Source organism: Juglans microcarpa x Juglans regia, chromosome 3D (genome assembly GCF_004785595.1).
Source record: "Juglans microcarpa x Juglans regia isolate MS1-56 chromosome 3D, Jm3101_v1.0, whole genome shotgun sequence".
Classification (NCBI taxonomy): domain Eukaryota; kingdom Viridiplantae; phylum Streptophyta; class Magnoliopsida; order Fagales; family Juglandaceae; genus Juglans; species Juglans microcarpa x Juglans regia.
The window spans coordinates 30,928,709-30,951,853 of NC_054598.1; the positions used below are offsets into that span (position 1 = coordinate 30,928,709).

Consider the following 23,145-nt stretch of genomic DNA (forward strand, 5'->3'; position numbering starts at 1 on the left):
AACCAACATTCTGGTGGATCACCTTCATCCTTAGGCCAATAATTCCAATCAATGTGCCATCATCAACATCAAATAGACCTCTGATATTGATATAGGAAAAGATAGGTATATGCTCCCTTCCTCTATCAAAGGGTTCAAAAACACCCCTCAGCGGCAATACTTCAACGAGCAGTCTGTTCAAAGAGACAAGAGACTCTGTCGACTCTTGTAAGTAACTTTTTCAAGCTAATGATCCCACCGACAGGAGATAAAGGGCCAAGCGAGGTTGTGGTTGGCAAGCTGGTCGTGGAGGATAGGGACAAGAGACTTCCATTGGGTGCCATTATCCTTGACCTGTGGATCACTACGAATGGGGCGTAAGGGGTTGGGATTTCTAGAGGCACTGTTCATCATCATTGTGCTTCATGCTCTCAGTAGGACCTCCACCGAATTGACCATTCAACTGTGTTATCTCTGTGTTTGCTGATTAGCTTTTAATTTTAACTTCCAAGCGTAGAAGCTGCCAAAGTAATACAAGGGTAAATCCCAAGATCGATTTCACAGGGACAATAGGAATTAAGCAGACATTTCATATTCGCAAGACAACATATTACCGTTTGTGGTGACAATAACTTTTGAAAGGATAAGAAAATATTAAACTAAATGATTTAGCAATGAACAAAAAAATAAGAAATGAGAAATAAATTCCAAAGCATAACCACTAATTATATCGACACCAAAATGGGGCTTTTTACTAAGGAGTGTGGATTGAATTAAGAGTGAAATTGTTGGCTGTTCTGGAAGTTTGAGCACGAGTAAAGCTGAAAATAAATGTAAATCTATTTTTCTAAAATTACTAAGAATCAAGAGATTTAAATGAAATGTATAGAAGTTGACTTAAACTTGTAAGAAGCAATAAAACAAACACTTGGGATGCAATTTTCACCCATTGATTTGGTGATGAATTTACTTCTCTTTTTATCTTCACTCAACCATTCTCTCATTCCTAGAAATCACGGTCGGATGATATAGCAATGAACCACAACTTCTTTAGTATAATAAAATCACTTGACAGATTATCTCACAACTGAAAAACAGTAAAAGAAAACTATCAAAGTCTTGTTACTTGGTCAAGTATCAATTGTGCCTTTACGTCTACAACAGAGCTAAACCAAGAACAAAGAACTTCAATCATTTCTAAATGCAAATTGAAAAGCAATCCAACAAGTTAATCATTAAAATCACAACATATCAAAGAAAATCCAACCCCAAACAGTCATGGGTTACTCCTTGAATCCCAAGCTAAAAATCTAGCCTATCATTTCTAGATTAACAAAATGTCCAAAAGGATTAAATTCTAACATCTCTATCTACTGCTCTAAACGAAAATTGCAGGAATAAAAAATAAAATGCTACAGCCGAAAGTTCCTCCCCGTCAAAGCAAAAAATAAAAAATAAAACCAAAGAAGAAAAAGAAGAAGAGAGCTGCGCACAAAAAAAATTTTTCTTTTTATATTGTGCGTTCCCCTGCGTTTTGAGTCGCCCTGCCTTGCGTTTCATCTCCATCCCTTTGCATTTCCGCGTACGTGAGTCTGCGTCCCTGTAGTGCTTGAAGCCCAGCACCAGTTCACTTCCAGCCCATCGTTTCCCTTGAATGGGTCTCGCCTCTGCAGTGAATGGAGGCCACGACCCCTGCGTTTCGCGTCCCTGCAGTGTGTCTCTTCAGCTGCTCGAGCCAGCCCCTGCTGTGCAACGCATTACTGCGTGCGAGAGCCTACCCGTTCCAGGTCCTGCAGTTCGCATCAGCTCCTGCCTGCGTCTTCACCTTTTTGTGTTTCATCCCGCGTGCTGCTTCTCTCCAGGTCTTGCTGAATGGAGTTTTTAGTGCCTTCTCTTTTATGTTGCCGTACCAGTTGTATAATTCTAATAATACCCATGTATTTTAATATCTTTCCCATAATGCCTTGCAACATAAATAAAATATGAGAGGAGTAAAATTTTGGAGTATTAATTTTGGTATGGACTAACTGCAATACAACTCTTTTCAAGTGCAAAATACCAAAATTTAACATTGAGTCAAGTACTAAAAATTACTACATAATTAAGTGCTTAATTCATTTTTTTGGTTAAACAATTCATTCACTTTAGCAGCTTAATCATGTAGTTTTTGACACTTTATCATTTGCTCCGAAGGTAATAGTCAGGGTGAATTGAATGACGTTAGTCGCATTGGAGACCTCTATTAGTAGCGGCGACTCTACGAACGTAAGAACCATGGTGTCGAGGACATTGCTCTTAGCAGCTTAGCTGTTATGTACCTCATGTTATGCCCTTGTGGTGTGGCTGAGATTGTGGGTTCTAGGATTGAATACCGGATTGATGGGGACAAATGAAAATGGGTCTTCAATGATTTCTGAGAATGGAGGAAAAAATTTGGGTTTTCGAAGTGAGGGCAAAGGGCTGCAGAAGGGTTTGCAGTCATGGAAGAGAAGTGAGTGTGAGAAGTGGAGACACTGGAAATCAACTCCACCAGGGTCAAACTCCCAAATCTCAGAATATGAGCATGAAACTTGGGGTTGGAGTAGCAGTAGTGGTGCTCTGTTCCAGTTCTAAGAAATTTCCAAACTCGCACAACATCTCGTTTTTCTCTCTGGCCCTTCTCGTACTTTATCTATCATTCTTTGGGCTCTATCCCTAGTTTTGGAAATGCCGATGTTCAAACTGAGCATGAAAATTTCGTGGTTACCTTCGATATTTTCACCATTAGGAATCTCGATCTGGATTTGAGAGAGGTAGTTTTGGTCGCAAGGGAGATCTGATACTTGAAAGAAATTCTGACTCTTTTGCTTTCATTTTCATTTGCACATGTAACCGTGGTAGATGGCATAAAACTGGTTTCAACCTTAGTTGATTCTTGAATAATATTGTCAATTGTTGTAGAAATCTCATCCATGGTTGCGGCTATGGCTGCGTTGGTTTCCTTTTTCATGGTAGCAAGCTTATCTTCAAATCTTTCTAGCCATTGTTGAAACACTATCACAACTTTATTTTAACTGGAGAATTAATTCCATGATTAATAACAGAGAGATCGGTGTCTCTCTGATACTAATTTGTAACACACCTAATGGATTGATAAAAATATCTTACTTCGAGGGTGAGAAAACCTCCAAGAAATTTAGAAGAAGAAGATGATATGAAAAAGAAATTTCTATTACTTTCTTGTTAAAAAGTAAAGAGGGCCCCTGGCTCGTTACTTAAACATGATGACCCTTATCGGCCCTGACTAGCTCAACACTAAAAAATAACAATGAAAGGAAAATTTCTTTAAAAGGCTCAGACCCATTACCGGCTACCACACAAGTCCAACTAAATAGTAAAAAATAGACTATAGAATAAAGGAAAAATCTTATAACTAGTCGGGCTGACCTTCCCTAAAAGCAGCCCTCCAATAATTTAATGCCACGTAGGCGTTCCATTTACATTACAATGAGACCTGCATCCAGGTTAAAAATTTCAAGAGTGACACACAAATCTCCCCTTTTAGATCTCTCCCTCTTTGCACAGATCTCTTCATTGGCAAAGCTTGCATCATTTTCAAAGCCATACATATCCGTTTACAGGTATGCATTACAAAAAAATCGGTGAAGGAAAGAAAGAAAAAATATCTACCATGTGAGGTATTACCCTTCCCCATATGCCTAAAATTCGAGACTAAGAAAAAAAAAAAGAGGAAGAAGAATGCTATCTGCTTCTAGAATTTGTTCAGCATGAAAACAACCCAAATTATTACGAAGATTAGCTAAAAGGAAAGGAAAAAAAAAAATCTACCACGCGAGGTATTACCATCCCATACTCCTAAAATTTGAGACTAGAAAACCAAGAGGAATAAGAATGCTATTTGCTTCTTGAGTTTGTTCAAGATGAAAACACCCCAATTGTTACAAAGGCCGGCAATGGGAAACCTCTAGGGTTTGAAACTTAATAGCATATGAAAAACTAATATTTACGCTGTAACCAAGAGAGAACAAATAGCAGAATATGGCATAGGCTTAAAAAAAAATTCTCTTGAACCATGTACACAACACCAACACTAAAAATTCTGCGAAGATCTAGACGCCATCAGTAGAGAGAAGGATCAAGATAGGCGGGTGGCTTTCTAGAGAGAGAAAGTTAGGGTTTTTCTAGAGAAAGGGGGGAGGAGTCTATTGGGCTTTGTTTGGGTAAGGGGCCAACTAAGGATAATGCTCATTGACTATGGAAGTGGCTGAGGACGACGATGAGGAAGACGGTGAAGACGACGATGACGAACGGCTCTTGATTCTCTATGGTGGAGCCTATTGAAATTATTGTGTATTTCCTTACATGACAACAGGTGAATAGAGGGTTGCTCTTGGGCGATTCACAGCCTGATAGCTTAGAAGCGGTTTTGTTGAATAATATTCATGAAACAAGCTATGAAGTGGCCTATGGGCCCTATTGTCGTTGTCAGATTGGCTGGCTCTTGTAAGCTGAAATGTAATAGCTAATTTCAATCACCTCAGATGAAGGTTTGGCCAATATTATTGAAGAATACGACTGTGCTTTGTCTTTGATGTCCCATCCTTTGAAGAACTCGACGGCATATGACCTTATTCCACGTACTCATAATTGTTTTGAAAAAAAAAAACGACAGCAGTTGGTTTTTAGAGCACTAACATTGGACATTTAAGTATAAAATATAACTAAGTCTACTTAAATGAGATGCATTGGATTAGCTAAAATCCTTTAAGTAAAACTTTGAACTACAGTAAATACAAAGGAAAATCCAAATTTAGCTAGTCATTGTTCATTGATCAAACCCGTATTTAATTTCCAAACTTTTGATTGTTTGCATTCTAATGTTAACTCTAATAATATGTTAATTAATAATTTAATAATTTCTAAATTATTAATTAATATATGCTTAGTGTAGTGGCAAAATATGAAAAAAAAAATAAAAAATTTATTATTAAAACAATAATATTATACTATTATTTAGGCTTATTTTTACTTAGTCCAATGTAAGGTTATACTTGAATGGCTTTGGCTTTTAGCCAAAACCTCTAGTTTTAGCCAAATTTTGGCTTTGGCTTTGCTAGGCCAATGTCAATACTCTTAAACTTAGAAATGATTAAAATATTTTATGTTAAGTAAATAATAATGTAAACCATTATCATTATTTAATGTGTCGGTTTGGTTATCAAGATCCAAATGAAAATGTGTCATGCTGATTTGAACGAATGTATGTATCTTTGGAATAAAAATCTTAACCGCTTGGCCACCAAATGAGGTGTGTTTTTTAATGAATTAGAAACATTTTCAATATATTCTCTATAATTTGAAAAGTTGTGACTTTGCATAAGTGCTCTTGCACTTTAGCTGACTTTCCAAAGGTATCCTTTTATTTTATATTAGTTGTGACTTTCTTTTCACAAGTATTATTTCGTTTTATTTATGAATTTTTATAAGTATCTTTTAATTTTATATTAGTTGTAACTTTTTACAAATGTCTTTTCATTCTTTATAACTAAGGAAACCCCACTCACGAATTTAGATATTCCAAATTCTCTAAAAAATTAGATAAGCACTTTCTCATTCATTTTGTATTTCTTTTTTTGGATTTTGACTATTTTATATCGGATTCTAGAATCTTCCTATGTGTGTACTGAAAAAGAGAGTAACTGGAACTGACAACTTTGTATTTTGAGAATAAATTGTCAAGAAGTCTAGTGCATGTTAAGATTTGGAGGAGGCATAATCTACTTTAAGGAAAGCGTTAATTACAACGTGCCTCAATATTGGGTTCTCTTTTTTTAATTTGTTCTTATTATTTTACTTATTTTCTAGTTTACAAAGCTTTTGTTCATATATATTTTATCATCCATATTCTTCCAATAGGCTACCTGAAAGGTGTGCAGCGTTAGGTTAAAATACTCTAGTCACAAAGAGATTACATAAAAATAATCTCATAAATTGACATGACTTAATGTGGTTTGCCTGATTATAAAATTAATTTTATTGTAAAGTAGATCTAATGGATCAGATGAAACCACGTCAATTTGTAAAATTATTTTTATGTAATTTTTTTGTGGATGTAGTAGAACTCCTTCCTAAAACAAAACTCTAAAAACAATTATCTTAGGAGGCTCTCTCACGAAACTATTATATATTTAAGTCAGTGTATAGAGCATACCAATCACATCAATTAAATGATAAATTTGATTTATAAAATTTAAAATTTAAAATTTATTTTTTAAATCAAACTATATTATCTAACAATTTTACTATTTATACCTTAAGTACGGACTTGAAATAGATTTTTTTGATTACACGTGCATTGCATCTATGATGCTCCTCGTTGATTTCTATATCCGATTTTTTTATTTTTTTTTATTTTTTTTCCTGAATTGTCGTTATCTTGAGAGCACAGCTGCGGAAGGTACCGGAAATGGGAATTATTGAACCGGATAAGGTGACGGCGACACAATCGATATCCACTTCTATTTCCATCCCTTGGGAAAAAACTCTCGAAAGCCCACCCTTTCCCCTTTCCTTTACACGCTCTCTCACATTGTCTCCCATTTCCACCCCCCCCATCCAGACACTCCCCAAGGTCAATGGCTAGTCTACTATACTCCTTGCAACCTACTCTTCACCAGTTCCATATCTCTTCTTCCTCATCATCACCATCACCATCACCATCGTCTTCGTTTTGTTCTCCTTCGGCTACAGTCTCTCTCTTCAGCTCCACCACCTTACCCACCAAACTCCCAAATTCACTGGCCCTCACACTTTCCTCTTATAAATCCAGTTTTTTGAAGAATCTCAAACCCGTTTCGCTAACACCCAGAACAAACCATGGCAATGGCAGTTCACTATCTATACGGATGTCGTGGGGCGGCCCGCTATCTTCCGTGAAATTGATCATTCAGGGAAAAAATTTGGAGGTATTTACACTAAGCCTTCTCTTGATAGCTCATAAAACGTATAATGACTGACTCTTTTGTTGGCTGCTGAGAAGAATTACACTCGGCCTTGGCGCTAGACCCGAACACAGTAGCCTTTTCTTTGTTCCCCAAGACAATAAAAAAAGCTCAATTTTGCAATTAAAATTCAATCATGTCGAACCGAATGAGATGCCAAAGTTGATCGTTAAAGTTCTCCATTGCACGGTTTCTGGTAGTCTTTTTTATTTAAACAAAATTTTAGTGTCTCGCAGTCGCTTTCATGGTTTCTGTCGTATTGAGTGAATTTAGGTACTTAGTATTAGGCATTTAGGACTCATTTGGATGGAGCCTTCTAAAGAGACCGACTTGGATTTCAGTTTAGGCTTAAATAGCTTACCTAAAGTGTAATAGGTACAAATATTTTTCATTAATTGGTTTAATCCTTATCAAAGTGGGTTTGAAATATTAGGTGTAAGATGGAATCTTGAATTCATAAGGCACGTGCTTTTTTTGGATAAAATTCCAAAATCTCTCATGTTTTAGTAGGCCTCATATCTCGTAATTTCTAATAGCAGCTGTTTGTGAAATCCCTAGATGTAAATCCTAAAACCCAAATGCAACCTTATTGATATATCCATGACTTTCAGTAAATGCATTATGAACCAACCAAACGGTTTTAGTTCTCACTGTTTTGTATTATTGCTCCGTTGCTTATTATTCCATAAGTGCGGGTTTGATGTGAGAAAATATTTGTTGCTGAATATAGTTAACTGATACTGTCAAGAACCATGTGGAAGAGAAGGTGGGCAAGGCAGTGGCTAAGCACAGTCATTTGGTTAGGGAGGTGGATGTCAGGTTGTCAGTTCGGGGTGGAGAGTTTGGGAAAGGCCCAAGAATTCGGCGGTGTGAGGTAGTGCTGCTTACATTTTCATTTCAGGGTTTGTACTGTTGGGTTATATGGGTTATCGTAATGAGGACTTCTTTTTGTAGGTTACATTGTATGCAAAGAAGCATGGCGTGATTCGTGCAGAGGAAGATGCTGAGACAGTCTTTGGCAGTATAGATTTGGTCTCATCAATAATACAACGGAAGTTGAGGAAGATTAAAGAGAAAGAGTCGGACCATGGGCGGCACATGAAGGGGTTTGACAGATTGAAAGTTAGGGAGCCCACGGTACAAGCAGTGGAGGAAAAGGCAGAAGAAAATGAGGAAGATGCACTCCCTCAAGAAGAGGATAAACAAATCATTAATGAGGTTGGTAATTGACTATTCTTTTTTGCCTACGATATTAACCTAATCAATCAGCCCCATGAGAGAATGGTGATGAAGATTTTATTTTTGCTTGCTTTGCCTCATATTGCTTACTCTAGTTTTGATATATGGCAGAAATTTTCATTACTATCATTGAAGAGGTTTTTATCTTATTGAAAAGAGGTCTTTGTTCCCAAATCCTAATCTTTATTTGGCAGGATCATATTCTATAGTACCATTTTAAAATCAGTGTAGCACTCTTAGATCTGCATTGTGCATTCTGTGTTGAGGAAAGTTTGCCTCCAGATCAGTAGATGTGAAGATTAGAAACTTTTGGTTCTTGCTTTCTCAAACATTAGACAGCATTTAAAATATGTAGATGCATGTTACCTATTTTCAAATGAGAAATGTTTAGTCTACAAAGAACTCTTAGAAAAAATAAGCTTACAAATTGATGTGGCTTGATATGATATGCTAGATTGTAGAGTTCTTTTTATAATATAGTAGATTTGACATATCACATTATCACACGTCAGTAAACTTCTTTTGTAAGATCTCTTTGTAAACCTAGAACTTCTCTTTTGAAATTTGGAGAAAAGCATGTGCTGAAAACTGTTTCATATTTCTGGAAAGTGTATCGTAGAGTTTTTCAGAGGTTGTCATCTATCTTGAAAAATAGCCTAGAAAATTTCCATCTGCATTTTCCCATTTCTACAAGAAAGATGAGAAAGGGGGAAACAACATATTTCATCTCTCTCTCTCTCTCTCTCTCTCTCTCCGATGAATTATTTTGGGGCTCCTTGTCAGTAATTATCCATTTCTTTTTGACATCCTAGTATAGGAATGGGGAAGAAGGTTCTAATCGATTCAAGGTCTTTGAGTTTTCAAAGGAGGGCAATGATTGTTTGTGTATTACCGAGAAGAGCAGAAAGGTGTTGAAAAGCATTATTGTAGGAAGTGGTTTGGAGGGCTGGGTGGGGAAAGCAGTGACGGATTTTTTTCTAACTGGGGACAAGAGGAATTATTATAAAACAATTAGAGATGGTAGTTGATTGTATTTGGTGCAAAAATGTTCTAATTATTATGGCAAATACTTGGTGTTGTCAGATTACAGTAGAGGACAAAGAAGTAGTTTTATTGTCATTCCGGAAGGAATAGAAGGGAGGGAATGAAAGACTTTTGTTTATGCTCTTAGTTAAATGGCAACCTCTGTTTTAGTTAGCAGAAACAGGGTGTCCTCTTTGCATGTTGGTAGGGGATATGATATGCTCAAGGTACCTCAACATCAATGGGACAGACACTTGAGTATAGGGGAGGTCGTATAAGGAGGCTCTGAAAGTCTGGCAATGGTCTCGGTATCTCATACACACAGGGTCGAGAGTGGTATACCAGCCTAGAGAGAAGGTTCTGGTGGTATCAAGTCAGGGGTGTTTCGAAGAGAACATCATGAGCTGCCAAAATTCGGCCAATCAGAAGGGAGTCGGGGCTACAGTAGGTGGCTCGTCCGGTGGAGGCTTGTCAGTAGGTGGCATGCCTAACACTATTTTGAAAATGAAGGACCAGCTTTTATTGTTAAAAGAGATGGTGGAGGGGCCAATCAAACAGGTGGGTGAAGGGTTGGGCTTGGAGTGGAGTAAAGAGAAGGTGGATCTACTGGGCTTCAAATGGGCTGCTTTATTTGTAAAACTGGTGGGCTTATAATCACTAATAAGGGTAAAACTAAAATTGGGTTGGACCAGTGTCCCACCCGACCCATGCATATTTGGTGGGCCAAGAACCCAAAAATGGGTTTAGGCTCGAGGTCTTCCCACTGCGCTGATGGTTGGTCCTCCTTTAGGGGTGTCACTGACTTATTCGCTGGTAGCAGGCTGTCCCCCATCGATGTCCCTCTGACGATAGTATCGTCGGTGAGCGAGAACAAAGGCAATTACATAATGGGCTCAGCTTCGGTTTGTCTCCCCAGGATGATGGTAGCTCTGTCCCCCATCGGGATGGCATAGATAGGCTCGCTAGTTACTGACGATTTCTCTGACGCCACTTAGATGGAAGTATTGCCAATGAGTGAAAATATGGGTGTATTCGACGCTAACTCAGACTCGGTTTCTGCACGTCGACGACGTGACTCTCCTCCCAAGTGTGTCACAAACTTTTTGTCTGAGGCTATAGATTCCTTTACCATCATCCCACTGACGAAGGAGTTGCCTACGAGGGAGAAAGAGGAAGATTTTTCGTCGAGAATGTGTGAGGAAGCCAGATTCCAGTTGGTTTCCACACTCTTACCAACGACGATTTCTTGCCATCTTACCCCTTCAGTTAGTGATATCTATAAGTGGAGGTCATTCTTCTTTGATGGACCAAGGGATTTGTTCTGGTTGCAAGAAGTGGAGGTAGATTAGTTGGAGATAAACTTAGTGGGTGGAGAGCTTGTGAGTAGTCCTTTGGAGGAGGGATCCATATATCAGGAGTATCCTATTGAGATAGGCAATGTATGGCCAGAGTTAGAAGGGCAAAGGGGGTTGTGGGGGTCAAGTAATTTGGATGGTAGGGAAGCTGGGGATGATCCTATCCCTCTTCGTACTCTACCCCCTTGCGAGGGTTTTGAAGATCAATTCAAGGTGCTTCTTACAACAATTGAAGCAGGTCACTACCACCATGATATGGGATCTAAAAGGAAAAAAGAATTTAGAAGGCTTTCTTGGTCTATCAATTATGATGGAAAAGAGGGAAGTGCAAGCCGTGGTAGGAACAAGGGAGGGTTGTAGCTGTTGATAAATGAAGCCCAAACTCCTTATTTGGAATGTAAGGGGATTGAATGAGATAGATAAGCGCATCCGAATAAAAAATTTGTCTCAACAATGGAATGTAAACATCATTTGTTTGCTGGAGACTAAATTGAAGTTTATTACGAGAAGCATTATCCGGAGTGTTTGGGGTTGTCAGTACGTAGGCTGGTCTTATTTAGCTTCGAATGGGGCTTCGGGTGGAGTCTTAGTAATTTGGGATAAAAGGGTGGTGGAGAATCTCGATGAGTCTGTAGAGGAATACTCAATGGCACGTTCGTTTAAAAATTCTGAAGATGGTTTTTGTGGGCCTTTGTTGGGTTTTATGGTCCTAATTTGGATAGCGAGAGGAGGTTTTTTGGGAAGAGCTTGCAGGGTTGAGTACTTGGTGGGATGTTCCGTGGTGCATTGGTGGGGATTTCAATGTGACAAGGTTCCTGAGCGAGAGATCGGGGACGGGACGTCAAGACCATGCTATGGTTGAATTTTTTGATTTCATATTTGAGATGGATCTTTTGGATATTCCTCTTGTTGGGGGTACATTCACATGGTCTAACAATCATGCTTGGTCTAGATTACATAGATTTCATATATCCCCCCTCTTGGGAGATGCATTTTCTAGATGTATGCCAAAAAAGACTACCACAGATATGTTCAAATCACTTACCTATATTGTTGGATTGCGGAGGCATCCAAGGAGGGCGAAGGTACTTTAAATTGGAGAACATGTGGTTACAAGCTTATGTTTTGTGAAGTTGATTAGACAATGGTGGCGTTCATATCAGATACAAGGCACCTTGAACTTTATTTTGGCAGGTAAATTTAAAGCTTTGAAGAAGGACTTGAAGTCTTGGAATGAATAGGTATTTGGCAATGTGGAATTCTAGAAGAAGACATTATTACAATAGTTACAAGGTTTGGAGGGTGTAGAAGTAGAGAGTATGCATTCGAGGGAGAACACCCGCAAAAGCCAAGTCATCTTAGAACTAGAAAGGGGGACTCTAATGGAGAAAATTTCTTGGAGTCAAAAGCCAAGGGCCTTGTGGTGGCTAAGGGAGGGGATAAATGTTCTAAGTTTTTTCATCGGGTAGCTGACTCACATAGAGACCCTGACCATAGATGGCCTTGTTTCCTGAGACCAATCAGTGATCAAGGATCACATTGCTGGACATTTTGAAGAGTTGCTTTCTTAACCATTTGATTGGAGGCCTAGACTAGATGGTCTATCTTTTGAGGCAATTGATTTGACAAGTATGGTTTGGCTTGAGAGACCTTTCGAAGAGGAAGAGGTACAACAAGTAGTTAGAAAATGAATGGAGACAAAACTCCAGGTCTTGATGGTTCTACTATGACATTTTTTCAGACTTGTTGGGAAGTGGTGAAAGAGGATGTCATGAAGGTTTTTCATGAATTTTTCACTTTTGGGAAGTTTGAGAAGAGTTTTAATTCTACATTCATTGCACTTGTTCCCAAAAAGGTTGGTGCAATGGAGGTGAAGGATTTCCGTTCTATTAGTCTTGTAAGCTAATAGGATGAGCTTAGTCATGGATAGAATCATCTCTAAGTCTCAAAATGCATTTGTAAGGGGAAGACAAATATTGGATTTGGTCCTTTTCACTAAGGAATGCTTGGACAGCAGCAGGATTAAGTCAGGATTTCCGGGTATTTTGTGTAAATTAGACATGGAGAAGGTTTTTGGTCATGTTAATTGGGAATTCCTATTTTAGTTGTTGAGGAGATGCGGTTTTGGGGAGAGATGGAGGTTGTGGATGAGGCATTATGTGTCAACGATTCAGTTCTCGGTCTTGGTGAATGGTGACCCCGTAGGATTCTTCAATAGCTCGCGGGGGTTGCGACAAGGTGATCCATCACCCCTTTTATTTGTTATTGTCATGGAGGCTCTTAGCAGAATGTTGTTGGCTTCCGTTGAGGGTGGTTTTTTCTCAGGTTACTCTGTGGGGATACTAACTATGGCTCTACCATTATTTTGCATCTTTTGTTTGCAGATGATACGCTGCTATTTTGTGAGGCAGACCAAGGTCATATCCAATCTTTGAGGGCTATCTTGCTTTGTTTTGAAGATGTCTCTGGTTTAAAAGTAAATCTTTCTAAATCTGAGCTGGTTGCTGTGGGGAACATTCGCAACGGAAGGGGTCTGGCTAGCTTATTGGATTGTGTGGTTTTTTCGCTGCCTATGAAGTATCTTGGCCTTCTGCTGGGAGCATCATTCAAAGCCAAAGATTATTTGGGATGAGGTGTTAGAGAAGGTAGAGCGAAGGCTGGCTGGGTTTAAAAGGTTGTATTTGTCTAAAGAAGGTCGGATTACCTTAATAAAGGCACACTTTCAAACCTTCCCACATATTTCTTATCATTATTTCCTCTCCCAGCTAGTGTTGCCTTAAGGATTGAGAAGTTCCAATGAAATTTTTTGTGGAGTACTTGGCAAGGAGTTTAACTTTCATTTAGGACAAGGTATGCTCTCCAATGAGGGGTGGCGGGTTGGGGGTTCGCAATTTGAGGGTATTCAACAAGGCTCTCTTAGGGAAATGACTATGGAGATATAATTATGAGAGGGAATCATTATGGAAGGTGGTGATTGATACTAAGTATGGGAGTATAAGGGGGCTTGGCACTAACGAAGTTAGGGTGGCATATGGAGTGGGATTATGGAAACATATGGAAAGGTTGGGGGTACTTCTCTAGCCACACTAAGTTGAGTATGGGGGATGGTAATATAATCAGTTTTTGGCATGAATTTTGGGTTGGAGATATGGCTTTTAAAGATGCTTATCCCGCTATTTTCAGAAATGCATGGGAACAGGATGATTTGGTAGCTGATTTGAGAGAAATCACTAATGGCTCACAGCGTGGAATGTTGGTTTCATTAGGGAGGCACATGATTGGCAGGTTGGTGTCTTTGTTGAATTCTGACTTGTTATACACTATTGGAACTGATGATGCATGCAGTGGTGGATAAGTTGTGTTTGGTCTCCTTCTAGTAAAGGAAAATTTTATGTATGCTCTTTCTATGAGGTTCGCACTGCTCAAGCTAGTAATCACTTTCCTTGGAAGAGCATTTGGAGGAGTAAAGCGCATCTTAAGGCTGCTTTTTTTGTTCTGCATCCTTGGGAAGATCTTGACCATTGACAACCTATGGAAACATGGGTTTATCCTTATTGATTGGTGTTGTATGTGCAAAAATCGTGGCGAAATAGTGGATCATTTACTTCTACATTGTGTGTTTGCAAAGGCATCATGGAATTACTTTTTCAGCAAAATGGGATTAGTAGGGTTATGCCGAGGAGGGTGGTTGACCTATTAGCTAGCTGAAGAGGGATCAAGGGGATACCCCAAATTGCAGGTGTGCGGAAGATGACTCCCATTTGTCTACTTTGTTGCATTTGGAGGGAAAGGAATGACTGAAATTTTGAGGATCGAAACTGTTATTTGGAAGAGTTTGAGTTTTTTCTGGAAGACTATATTTATGTGGGCCATTGTTATAGACTTTAATCGTCTCAACTTTCATGATTTCCTTGTATCCATTTCTAGTTTTTAACTAGGTATAATCACATGTATACATCATATGTACTTGGGCTATGCCTATTTCAATATCAATAAAATATCTTCTTGCTTATAAAAAACAATGGATTTCAGTTTCCCTTCCAGTTGTATTTCAAAGAATTGAAACCAAGTTGAACTAAACAGCTGGCTCAACATTCTTAATTTCCTACATGTTTACCCAATATGTTTACTTGAACTTGAATAGTATAATCATTAAAAGAAAAACGAAATAACATTATGAATTTGGTGGGAAATTTCATCATTCCTTTCTTTTGAAACTAATTTGGTCCCATTGAGATCTGAGTGCCAATGGAATTATGTAATCAATTACAAAAAGTTTTATGTCGTGTGCTGATAATCAGGTCATTTAACTGCTCGACATGTTTTTTTTTTCCCCTTTCAAGTGCACATTTACTCACTCTGTGTAGCTTTTCTTTCAGATTGTCCGCACAAAGTACTTTGACATGCCACCTTTGACTGTCTCTGAAGCAATTGAGCAGCTGGAAAATATTGATCACGACTTCTATGGTTTCAGAAATGAAGAAACTGGTATGAAGTTTATGGTTTCATTGTCCTTTCTATTATTATTTTTTAACTGTTTTCTTTTTTCAGCATGAAGTTATCAAAATCATTCAGGGGTTTACTTTCTTTGCCTTTGCACCAGGTGAAATTAATATCATATACAAAAGAAAAGTTGGAGGATATGGTCTTATTATACCTAAAGAAAAATTTGAAGCAGAGAAACTAGAACCTATGGTGGTAAAACCAGATAGGGAACCCTCCTTGGCGGACTAAATGTGCCTAGCAATGGAAGATTGATCATTTCCTGAGATAATTTATCTTGCTGTATCTTCAAACTGTGGCAACAATCTATTTTAAGGCCAAGGCATGTTGAGAATCCAAGATGTTCCAGATTTATAGTTTGGTCGACGAAGGGAGAAATTTTGCGATGCATGAACATGTTTATGAAGACGATTAGTTCTACTAAGATGAGATGCACCATGTGGTTTCAAACACAGCAACTACATTTAACTGCTTCTAATTACAATCTGTATATAAATGAATTAGCCCAGAATCTTCTACTTTTTTTTTCCCTGTGCTTTTATTGTGGAGAGGCGGGTTGGGTCTAATGAGGCTTGTTCATTTTAACTCTCTTTTCACTTCACACGCTTTCTCATCACCATGCTGTGAGAGGTAAATGAACTCGTATTCCTATTCAGATGTCATTGCTAGGGTTACCAGCCATTGGTTTGGTAGCAGATAGGGCTGTAAATAAATCAGTCTATTTGATGACCCGCTCGGTACTCGTCCGGTTAAATTCGAATCGAACTTGACTCGATCGTGAAAGCAGATATTCGTTAGATTAGTAAAGGACACATATTTGACTAGACTCGACTCGACTAAGGCTTGTTAAAATCTGTTCGTTTATGTTCGAGTTTACTAGTTAGCTCGACTCGATTAAAGTTCATTATATATTAATAAATATATACATACACCTATATATATACATATATATGTATTAGCTAATAATATAAGTTAGCACTTTTATAATTAAATATATAATATGTAACCTAATTACTTGTGCCTATATATTGGATATGTTTCATAGTTATATCCAATAATTTGTAAAATAATTAGTCGATAAGATTTAATAATTTCATATACTGGCCGTATGTGAGAACCATATATGAAATACATACATGTTATCCTATTTTGTGTATGTATTAATAATTTATGTAGACATAATGTATTGTTATTGTGGATAAATATCAAATAACTACATTTAATTATTTATAAATTTTTAAAATTTTATAATTTAATAGAGGTTCTACTTGTAAGTTGTATAAATTCAATATTAGATTTTTTTATTTATCTAATTTATTAATTATTAAGTCTTATTCAAATAAAATAAAATAAATAAACAACTCGAGCTGAGAGTTTAGCTTATCGAGTCGAGTTCGAACAAAGGTTAAATAAAAATCTCAAGCTCAAGGTTTTTGAGTCGAGTGGAACTCGATAAGTCAAAGACCGGCTCAGCTCGGCTCGGTTTGATTATAGCCCTAAGAGCTGAATTATCCAACTACATTTCTGAAATTAAAAGGCTTCTAAGTGAAAGTTAAGTGTTTTTTTTTTTCTTTTTTTAATCTAAAGTGAAATTTAAATTTAATTGCTCTCATAACTTGAATTGTCGGTGTCTGGCACCTTTTACTTTTATTCATTTATGGTAAGTTTACAACAATTATTGAGCATACTTGCCTGTTTAGATCATAAACTTCCCATCAATCGTAAGATTCTATCATCTCAGTCCTCACAGATATTGGACTTCGTACAGAATGCACTCCATCACTCCAAGTCAAGCTTCCGAAAGAGTATCCTGTGGTTACTTTATGAGAAGAGGAAACTGTGACAGTGAAGGAGATGGCCTTGATAATAGAATTGAAGATCAATATATCAGGTTTTACCGCTATAGATATGCCAAGTGGAGGCTCAACAAGGGCCACATATCTGGAGTAAACTGCGCCAACATTTGTAACGGTTCTGGTAATAGTTGTTGAGTTTCTAAGAGTTGGGATGGTTATAGAAGGGAAGTTTAAGTTCAGGATAGAGGGCTGCTTCATGGGACAGAATGCTGGATTACCTGTAACCTGGGAAATGTCTGAGTTTTTATAGCCCATGGCGCAGAGGTATTGAATGTAATCTGTTGTCCCCATGTCATAGACAAGGCCAGGATCTGCTGCCCTATTCCCATTAACAATTCCACCTCCATAATCAAATGCATCTGCAAGTTTCATTGGCTCCCCTTCCGCATATATTGGTTCCCCGTATGGATCAGTAGTCCATGCTGCAGATTATGATAACATACAAGTTTAGACGCATTCTGAACCGTGAACGCCTCAAAAGAATAAGTATGCAAATGAGTTCTTTCTAGTGGAAAGGAAATGGTATAGAGTACCTGTAGTAACAATTGCAGATTTAATTACAGCTGGGGACCAATCTGAGTGCAGTGATTTGAGCAAGGCTACAATGCCTGAGACATGGGGAGTTGCCATGGATGTTCCTGATTGGAACTCAAATGCAATTCCTGGACTACTAGGAGGAACTGCTGCTAGTATGTTGACGCCCGGGGCTGCTACATCTGGCTGTATCATATAGAGAGCAAATGGGAGAACAATGACAGAGTTTAGCCACTAGAGAAATCCGACTGGTTTCCACTACTAGCGTGAGTAATAAATGAGGAAGAGAAATGCTTGGTTCATAAAGAGATCTCACAGAAATAAACGCACAAACTGATGTAGATTGCTATAACGCATTAGATCTGTTTTGCATTAAAAAGAAATTTGCAATCTAGTATGCAACAGTTATGAAATCGTTTTGTGAATCATTTCTAGAAAATACCTTTAGTATTGCTGGGGCAACTGAGCCAGGTCCTCTGGATGAGAAGTATGCCACCCTGGTAGATACAGGTCTGCCAACATGTGTTTTTGAAGGCCTAATCATAACCTGTGGGTTCCTGCGACAACTATCTCAAGTATGAATTGGATGTCAATGATCTCAACAATATTGATGATTACATCTTTTATAGCGAGGATGGTGTTACCTGGTAGAGCGAATGTAGTTGAGTATCTGCATGCCTATATCATAGCTTACTCGAACACATGGGAAGTTATCGTCGCATGAATACAGGGAATTTTTGGGTTTTTCAGCGATAATTAGCCCCAAACAACCAATCTCTTTGACAGACCATGCAGCATCCTCTACTACACTTTGATTAGAACCTGACGTGAAGCAGAGCACAACATGTCCGGCTGACCAAGTATCATTCGGAGAAAGAGACTCACAATAACTGCATCAATACCTTGTTATACTTCAGTTAACAGGAAAGTGAAAAGCTGAAAATTGCGATAGACAAAGTCATAGGTGAATTAAGGTCTTCTTGAATTTCTGTATGCCACACATTGGCTCATCCAAGGGAGAAGGAACTATACTAATCCTTCCTGGAGCTAGAGCGATTAACATGCTACATAATTAATCAGTCTGATAGTCCTTAATAAGGATATTTTCTTTTCTTTTTTTTCCTTCTCATCTTTGCAATACTGGCCACGATTAAAAAAAAAAATCCTGTTGAAGAATAATCTCACATTGCTTGTGGATAAGGTCTTAGACATATTTATAAGGATGAGCAATCATCTATTGTAGAACCGGTTTTATAAGATTAGTTAGGTTTATGAATTTTTTCATGGTATCAGAGTCTGCCACGGGACGTGGATGCCCACACTACTTATCCCGTGACAAGAATCAGAAAAAATACTGACTTGTATGTGAAGGAGCGTGTTAAGGAATAATCTTACATTGCCTGTGGACAATGTCTTGAGCATGTTTATAAAGAATTATCAATCTTCTCTTGTAGAACTAGTTTTATAAAATGAGTTAGACCCATAAATTTCTTCATAATTTACATAGTACCAAAAATGAAAGATAAAGGTTTCAGGGCAGCACTGTGTTCTCTGAAGAATTTATTTACCGAGGAGTTAGGAGTTCTGCGACTTCAGGGTACACCAGATTGGTGAATCCCGTACCCCGTCCTGTGAACATTGCTTGACCCTACAATATAACAAGCGCTCATTTCAACAATGTAACTGAAGGAACTGCACTTATAAGACATTGGTTTCGGTTATTCTTCGTATTATATGCAGTGCATGATCAGGTGGTGGAGAATTACCATTGTAGTCCAGTTGTTTCCAAGGGAGATGCGCGTAGGGAACGACCGGTCAATAGTGCTTGCTGCAACAGTAATGACCCATGGTGCTGTGTTCTCTATTGTTAGAGCACTTGGGCCTACATTTCCAGCAGCACATACAACAGTTATCCCATTTTCCGCAGCATGGAAAGCACCAACGGAGATCCCATTATAGGTGTCAATGTCAGAAAACAATGGCAAACTAGGGGCAATGGACAGTGATATTACATCTACCCCATCATGTATGGCTTTGTCAAAGGCTTTCAGAATGTCAACACTCGCACATATTCCTTCTTCATACAGCTTCCAGCAGACTTTATACAGAGCCAGTCTAGCCAGGGGTGCACCACCCCTCACTGTTCCAAAACCTAGCCCGTTGTAGCTCACATTGGCCTTGAAGAAGCCACCGGCAGTTGCAGATGTGTGTGTGCCATGTCCAATTGAATCTCTAGGAGATAAGTAGTCCTGGTATTCAGTAATGTTGAATGGCTTTCCATACTCAGCGTGGAGTCCCTTGATGAAATAACGAGCTCCAATTAGTTTTCTATTACAGGTCTTCCTTGCATCGAACTGCTCACCTGATTCGCATGCACCCTTCCATCGAGAAGGGATTGGTCCTAGACCTTCATCTCTGAAAACTTCAGATTCTGGCCATATCCCTGTTCGTCATTTACAGGACTTCATATGGTGAGATGCATGCATTAGCACAATTGTGTACACACACACACACACTCATGAGAGAGAGAGAGAGACAGAGAGGAATAGTACCAGTATCGAGTACACCAATGATGACGCCATCACCCATTTGGGACTTATGCAGGATATTTTTTGGAGAATATGAATCTAGTTGCAGGTAGTCCCAGCTTCTTGTAGTTTGCAACTTATAAAAGCGATTGGGTATGACTTGAACCACAGTTGGTAACTCTAAAACCAAAACAAGAAATCAATCATAATGCTTTAAATCTGAGGTAAGAAGCATATTCATTCGGATTGTATCATCATGATCACCATCCTATCACACATGTGATAATTACCATGAAACAGGAGGGGAAATGGTTTTTCTGTTATATGTATAGCTTTTTCTTACATGAGCTTTGTTTGGTCAAGAGTGTTCTTCATATCATATTAGACTTGAAATACCATACATTCAACATTGCAGGGTTATTAAATTTTAGTATGATATCTAGAACCTTTTGGATTCCAAACGAGTTCCATGATTTATATGTTTGATGGTAAATTACCATAAATTTTCCCTGTTACCAGTGTGCTTAGCAAGTAACTTATATCGATGGACCTCATCGTAAAACGAATATAAATATAAAAAACCTGAAATAATCTGTGCTTGAGTTCCTGTTAGCTTGGCTGCAAAGCCAGTGAAGCCATGTTTGTAACTGTAGACCATGGCTTCTGCAGATGCTTCTTTGCTGCATAAGCCAAAATCAAACAATTGATTTGGACTCAAGCTGTTGTTTCAAAGTCTCTATCCATCAAAACTATTTTAATTTCTCATGGCATACCTTCCAAGTACTCCAGTGAGAATTTCAAGATGGGTTTCCAGAAGAAGCTTCGGATCATGCCGCTGCCCTTTTCCCATATAAACGATGTAAACCTGCAAATACTCACTACGTAAGTCAGTTTAGTTACTACGGGTGGTCCAGGCATAAGAAGAAAAGGAATGGCAGAGGAGACAATAGGAAAACACTAACATTTCTTTTGGCTTCTGCAAGAGTGGGGATGGAATGTGGCTCGTATAGAAAAAGAAGAAACATGAAAAGGGACAAGAGAGTTGTGTTGCGGTTCTTACAACGTCGGACTGACTTCATTGTGTGTATGCGTGCATGTGTGTGAGAGGGGTGGCAGGGGGTGCTGGTGGATCTGGTTCTCTGAGACAACAAAGAGTCCAGGCTGCACCAAAACAGAGCAAGCAAAAGATAAAGGATAAACACAAGATTCCCGAATCCAATACGTGATGAGTTTACTCATAAAAACGTACTCAAACTGTTATATAGAGAGCATAAAAAAGTTTACAAACGATGAAGTCAGTGATACGTAGTATATACCTTAAGAGAGAAATATTTTATAATTTGACTATCTCATATTAATTTATAAATTTATTTTTAAACATTTCTATAAAATAAAATAAAATAAAAATACTTGATAGACAATAAGCTAAAAGGTTATGATACATGTATAATTCTTTTTATAATTTTTTATATAATTATGTTTTAAAATGAGAGTATATATGTAAAATGACGTTATTTTATAAAAATGTCGATAATTTAAAACATAATTGTACGTAAGATTGTAAAAATGATTGTATGTCTATATAATTTTTTAAAGGTTATTCAGCATATTTATGATAAAAAAAATATAAAGTTATTATTATTACATAATTTTTATACAAGTATAAATAAAAAGTAATAAGTTTTTAAAACTTTTCCATATTGTTTGACCTTGTAATCGCTACTCTTCAAATGGGAAAAAGGATGGTCAGAGACTATTGTGTTGTTGTTGATTAGACAAAGCTGCTTTATTCAATAAAGCAAAAGACTAAGAAATATCTTTTTTAATCATTAAGAAAGTATTTTTTAAAATTTAAATGAATTTATATTTTTTAAAATTCAAATGAATTTATATTTTTTTTTAAGAAATTTTTTTAAGGAATTCAAAAAATATTTGAAAAAGATTTGAAAAAAAAAAAAGAAAAAGAAAAAAAATTGCACAGTCGGTAGTGGCCACTGTATGTGGCTCTAGCATCATCCAATGATTAATGACTATCTATGCGACTATTAGAATATAAGTGCCATGCATGACCCACGTGGTTGAGAATCTGTCCCGAGGCCGACGCCGAGGTCCAGGTCCAGGTCCAGGTCAGGTCATTGTCTGTCTGGGGGACTTCTAACACAGCAATATTAGATACTGATACCAAGCATCGTCTTCTCTGCAATGATTTTACAGGTGCATTGCATGGATCTTGCTATTTGCCTTCTCATTATTGAGGTTAACCTGGGCGCCACTTTGATTGAAGGAAGGCAATTGTAACACTTCCATTAAACTAAAGGACTTAGAAATCTATTCCTTGCCAGAATTGCATATATAACTCTACAATATAATTTGCTCCATTTTTTTTTATTTGCCAATTCAACTGTATTTTCAAACGAGAGAAGTGAACCAAGTGACGGATTGTTTGGCTGAATTGGGACGTCATGGTACTACTATTGGTGGAATGTGTGAGGCACGAGCTAGGAGCCTTGAAGGTTGAAGGAGCCGAGATACTACATAGAGCCGAGTTTGTTTTCACAGATGAAATGAGATGAGATTAAAGTTAAAAGTTGAATAAAATATTGTTAGCATATATTTTTTTAATATTATTTTTATTTTGAGATTTAAAAATATATAATTGTTTATTTTATTTTGTATAAGAATTTGTAAAAATTATAATAATTAGATGAAATGAAATGAGATGAGTCGTGAAAACAAACAAGATAATTTTTGGAGCCTGTTTCATGTGTTGTTTATCATTTGTGATTAAATAAAGAAATACTGTAGTCTTTTAGAAAAGTTGAATACAAGTGGGGTAGAATGATTCTTCAAATTGTTCCACTAGAATTGTAACTATCAAACCTGAACAATCATTGAGGTTGCGTTTGCTTATTGAATTAAACTCAACTTATTTTAAATTAATAATTTATGAGACCTACTATTTTTATAATTTTTTATAAAAAAGTTAAACTTCTCTCAACCTATTTCATATATTTTAACCTAAAAAGTAAAACTCATATCAATTTAAAAAAGTTAAATCTATATTAATGAGATCTATAAAATTAATATTATTATTCACAACTTATCTCAACGTTCAAACGTTACTGAG

The 23,145-nt window shown here is 37.5% G+C and overlaps 2 protein-coding genes across 6 annotated transcripts; one reads left to right on the forward strand and one right to left on the reverse strand.

Moving 5' to 3' along the window:
* The first annotated feature begins 6,440 nt into the window (after positions 1–6,440).
* Positions 6,441–15,624, forward strand: LOC121256115 (ribosome-binding factor PSRP1, chloroplastic). 2 transcript variants are annotated; one of them, XM_041156767.1, is made up of 5 exons: positions 6,441–6,944; positions 7,732–7,854; positions 7,935–8,198; positions 14,977–15,085; positions 15,201–15,624. In XM_041156767.1, the coding sequence occupies exons 1-5, from the start codon at positions 6,615–6,617 to the stop codon at positions 15,329–15,331; spliced, it is 957 nt and encodes a 318-aa protein (XP_041012701.1). In that variant the 5' UTR covers positions 6,441–6,614; the 3' UTR covers positions 15,332–15,624. The 2 variants fall into 2 exon arrangements, with proteins under 2 accessions (XP_041012701.1, XP_041012699.1); XM_041156765.1 differs by having other exon boundaries at positions 6,444–6,944; positions 7,711–7,854.
* A 1,111-nt stretch (positions 15,625–16,735) lies between these two features.
* On the reverse strand, positions 16,736–21,242 carry LOC121256243 (subtilisin-like protease SBT3.8). 4 transcript variants are annotated; one of them, XM_041156948.1, is made up of 10 exons: positions 20,981–21,242; positions 20,792–20,883; positions 20,601–20,698; positions 20,043–20,198; positions 19,257–19,933; positions 19,059–19,138; positions 18,135–18,380; positions 17,933–18,056; positions 17,490–17,676; positions 16,736–17,378 (listed from the first exon to the last, which is right to left on the reverse strand). In XM_041156948.1, exons 1-10 carry the CDS (start codon positions 21,095–21,097, stop codon positions 16,816–16,818), a joined length of 2,340 nt encoding a protein of 779 aa, XP_041012882.1. In that variant the 5' UTR covers positions 21,098–21,242; the 3' UTR covers positions 16,736–16,815. The 4 variants fall into 4 exon arrangements, with proteins under 4 accessions (XP_041012882.1, XP_041012880.1, XP_041012881.1 ...); XM_041156946.1 differs by having other exon boundaries at positions 17,933–18,047; positions 20,981–21,239; XM_041156947.1 differs by lacking the exon at positions 20,601–20,698 and having other exon boundaries at positions 20,981–21,121.
* Positions 21,243–23,145: the final 1,903 nt, after the last annotated feature.

Bases quoted from the DNA above. Each gene is read 5' to 3' on its own strand.
- LOC121256115 (XM_041156765.1), top strand. From the start codon at position 6,615: ATGGCTAGTCTACTATACTCCTTGCAACCTACTCTTCACCAGTTCCAT. The intron at 6,945-7,710 runs GTATTTACACTA...TGCTGAATATAG, and splicing joins TTCAGGGAAAAAATTTGGAG to TTAACTGATACTGTCAAGAA. The intron at 8,199-14,976 runs GTTGGTAATTGA...CTTTTCTTTCAG, and splicing joins ATAAACAAATCATTAATGAG to ATTGTCCGCACAAAGTACTT.
- LOC121256243 (XM_041156948.1), bottom strand. From the start codon at position 21,097: ATGAAGTCAGTCCGACGTTGTAAGAACCGCAACACAACTCTCTTGTCC. The intron at 19,139-19,256 runs GTAATTCTCCAC...GTTATATTGTAG, and splicing joins GAAACAACTGGACTACAATG to GGTCAAGCAATGTTCACAGG. The intron at 17,677-17,932 runs GTATTTTCTAGA...TATATGATACAG, and splicing joins TTGCCCCAGCAATACTAAAG to CCAGATGTAGCAGCCCCGGG.